The sequence below is a fragment of the Chanos chanos genome, chromosome 9 (assembly GCF_902362185.1).
Source record: "Chanos chanos chromosome 9, fChaCha1.1, whole genome shotgun sequence".
In the NCBI taxonomy this organism is placed as follows: domain Eukaryota; kingdom Metazoa; phylum Chordata; class Actinopteri; order Gonorynchiformes; family Chanidae; genus Chanos; species Chanos chanos.
Genome location: NC_044503.1, coordinates 28333873 through 28336857, shown reverse-complemented (window position 1 = coordinate 28336857; position 2985 = coordinate 28333873). Strand labels below are relative to the sequence as shown.

General features: G+C 41.4%; 1 protein-coding gene across 1 annotated transcript; it reads right to left on the bottom strand.

The window, feature by feature from the left end:
• Window positions 1-1126: 1126 nt before the first annotated feature.
• On the bottom strand, window positions 1127-2516 carry LOC115820024 (trypsin-2). Its single transcript, XM_030783460.1, has 5 exons — window positions 2477-2516; window positions 2233-2383; window positions 1817-2067; window positions 1417-1655; window positions 1127-1174 (listed from the first exon to the last, which is right to left on the bottom strand). The coding sequence occupies exons 1-5, from the start codon at window positions 2514-2516 to the stop codon at window positions 1127-1129; spliced, it is 729 nt and encodes a 242-aa protein (XP_030639320.1).
• Window positions 2517-2985: the final 469 nt, after the last annotated feature.

Sequence of the window (2985 nt, the reverse complement as noted above, 5' to 3'; positions counted from 1 at the left end):
ATGTTCCACAAAGTCTTCATTTCTAACTGTGTTGATCCACTAGATGATCAGGCTTTTGCAGAGGCACTTGTCAGTGAGGGTGGCATTTTTATTCAATCTTTGGTTGAACATCACGTAGTTTGGTGTTTTCTGATATGTTCATATGAGATCCAGATGTTCTTTGAAGAATTAAAAACCACATATTCAGTTTTTGATTGTGGTGACATTGGTCGGGATCCCATAGTGATCAATTTGAAGCCGTATGGTTCTCGGGCAAGGCTGCTTATGGATTCCTATGAAATCAGAGGTTTCCTTCACTCTTTAATCATTATTATAGCTACTGCCTCAGTGTGGTTTATTCTGCCCTCTTCATATATGATCTTCCCTCTTCATATATGATCTACATAACTGTTTTTTTCTTGCAGGCCAAGGACAGAAAAATGGTGATCCATATCTTATTCCAAGGTGGCAGCTTTCCCAGCCTAAAAAGCATTGTTCAAAATATCCCAGTATCTCAGTAATCATGGTTCTGTTTGACGTGAGCAGATCCACTTGCCAATGTTTCTGTAGCTGATGCTTTTTTTTTTGCTTCCTAGTGCAGGTTGGCTAGCCTCCACTATTCGGATCAGAGACTTCCTTGTGGTGTGGTTGAACCTAGCAGGGATATGCATTCCCTTGTAAACTGACTGTATGGATTCAGCATGCATATTAGCTATGGCAAACGTGAAAGGTAGTCCTTTGCAATTGAATGAGAACACAGTATAGTTTAATATGAACATAGGAATATGTTACTTGACAGATTTACTTCATGTAAACTACAATTTTCAATTTGGCCTACAAAATAGAGGTGTTTTTTTCTGGCCAGTACTTGTACAACACCAAATTAGGATGATGTTGATAATAAAATAACTACAATCATGAACAGCCTCATTCTATAAAATGCTGGTGCCTTTTCATGTTGTTTGACGGTTATACACATATGTGTATGAATATGTATACCTATATGCTGTTAGGTAAATGAATATGCAGTGAACAAAGTTATGTCTTCATAATTCATTTATTTTGACCACCATCTCCATTACAATAGGAAACACAGCAATGTGTTGTCTTGTGTGACTGCTCTGGATTTGCAGTGATGACATCAGACTCAGTTGCTGGCCATAGTGTCAGCGATCCATTGGTTGAACAGGCAGACCTGGGGAAGGATGAGGGAAGAGACTGTTACAAATGATATTCTAATGCAGGATGTGTTGGAGATGATATAAGGTATTTTGATTGGTCTCACGCTTGACACTGTGAATTAAGTGTTTAGTCGTTGAGACATTGAGAACCCTGTGGTTAGTCTGGGTTACCAAGATATGCTGAAGGAGAGGGCTCCTGTTATGCAATCAAAAACTGTTTGTTTGAGTCTGGCCTCAGAGAGTTAAGGAGATTTACCTTGGCGTAGACTCCAGGGTGGTTCTTCTCAGCACAGCCGTAGCCCCAGGAGACAATACCCTGCAGCTCACCGTTGCACACAACGGGGCCACCAGAGTCACCCTGGCAAGAGTCCTTGCCTCCCTCCAGGTATCCAGCACAGAACATGGCATCAGTGATCATACCAGGGTAGGACTTGTCACAGTCACGATCAGACAGGATGGGGATCTCCAGGCACTGCAGCTTGTCAGGGTCATCGGCTGCAAATATGTAAAAAAAGAGGGATAGAAAGAAAATGAATAGACAAATTGATTAAGGGGAAGATAGAGAGGGATCTCATGGCTTTTACATAATCACAAATGTGCCTCGTGATTTTGTCCCCATTGTACCAATGAACCCCAGATCTCTGCCTGTTACTTACCTGCACTCATGGTGTTTCCCCAGCCAGAAACTGTGCACATTGTGCCAGCAGGGGCACAGCTACTGGGCAGGGCCACAGGCTGGACGTATTGATTGAAGCTGACAGGACTGCTCAGCTTGATCAGCATGATGTCGTTGTCAATGTTCCAGGAGTCGTAGTTGGGGTGACGGATGACACGAGAGGAATAGATGTACTGCTCTGTGCCTTCGTTGAGGGCAATGTTGTGCTCGCCCATACGCACCTGGACACGGCTGGACAGGGTGGAATATTGAGACTCGAGCATAATCGTTTTATATAAAGCTTTTGATATGATTTCTGTGAACGGTCTTTGGTTTTATTTTAGTTAGTGTGAAATGTGCAAAACCTACAGAAATACTCTCTCTTATAAATTAAGACCAAATGGACTTGTCACTCACGATTTGTAGCAGTGAGCAGCAGACACAACCCAGTTCTCATTGATCACGGAGCCACCGCAGAAGTGGTACCCAGCATTCAGAGACACCTGCCAGGGCTGGGAATAGCGAGCACACTCATATCCTCCAACAATCTTGTCATCCTCGAAAGCAACTGAACAAAAACAAATGGTACCTCAGGCATCACTGATATTTTAACCATTTATGTGTGGTAAACTGCCAGGTCAAGTATAGCATATATACTCACAAGCTGCTCCCAGGAGCACAAGGAAGACCAGAGACCTCATGATTGCTGTATGAACCTGTGAATGATTCGGTTTTGCAGCTCTGCTACTTATACAGAACTGCAAGGATCAAACCCAATCCACATATGACGTCACCAGTCACACATTAGCCAATAATTAATCAAAAACACCCCGTGGAAAATTTGATGTGAGGTGCCATGTATAAATCTTATAATGTTGACATTCCTGGGTGAAAAGAATTCAACATGAAATTGAAAAATGAAAGTATGTGATATTCAGTAGCAATTACAATTGGTATGTTTGACTGGCATGTGGGACCAATTAGTAAAAATGGGAAAAAATGAACTGAACTGTTTGCAGAGTAAATTGTTTGCAGAATTTGTAAGACAAAAATGTCCACAAACACTAACTAAGTAAAATGCTTGAATAAGCATAGGTTTCTATGCAAACATTCATTATAATACTTTAGTTACAAACTGATGTTTTGTCATGAAAATGAACCAACGTTTAA

Bases quoted from the DNA above. Each gene is read 5' to 3' on its own strand.
- LOC115820024 (XM_030783460.1), bottom strand. From the start codon at position 2,516: ATGAGGTCTCTGGTCTTCCTTGTGCTCCTGGGAGCAGCTT. The intron at 2,068-2,232 runs GTGAGTGACAAG...CACCCTGTCCAG, and splicing joins GCTGCTCACTGCTACAAATC to CCGTGTCCAGGTGCGTATGG. The intron at 1,656-1,816 runs GTAAGTAACAGG...ACATATTTGCAG, and splicing joins GGGAAACACCATGAGTGCAG to CCGATGACCCTGACAAGCTG.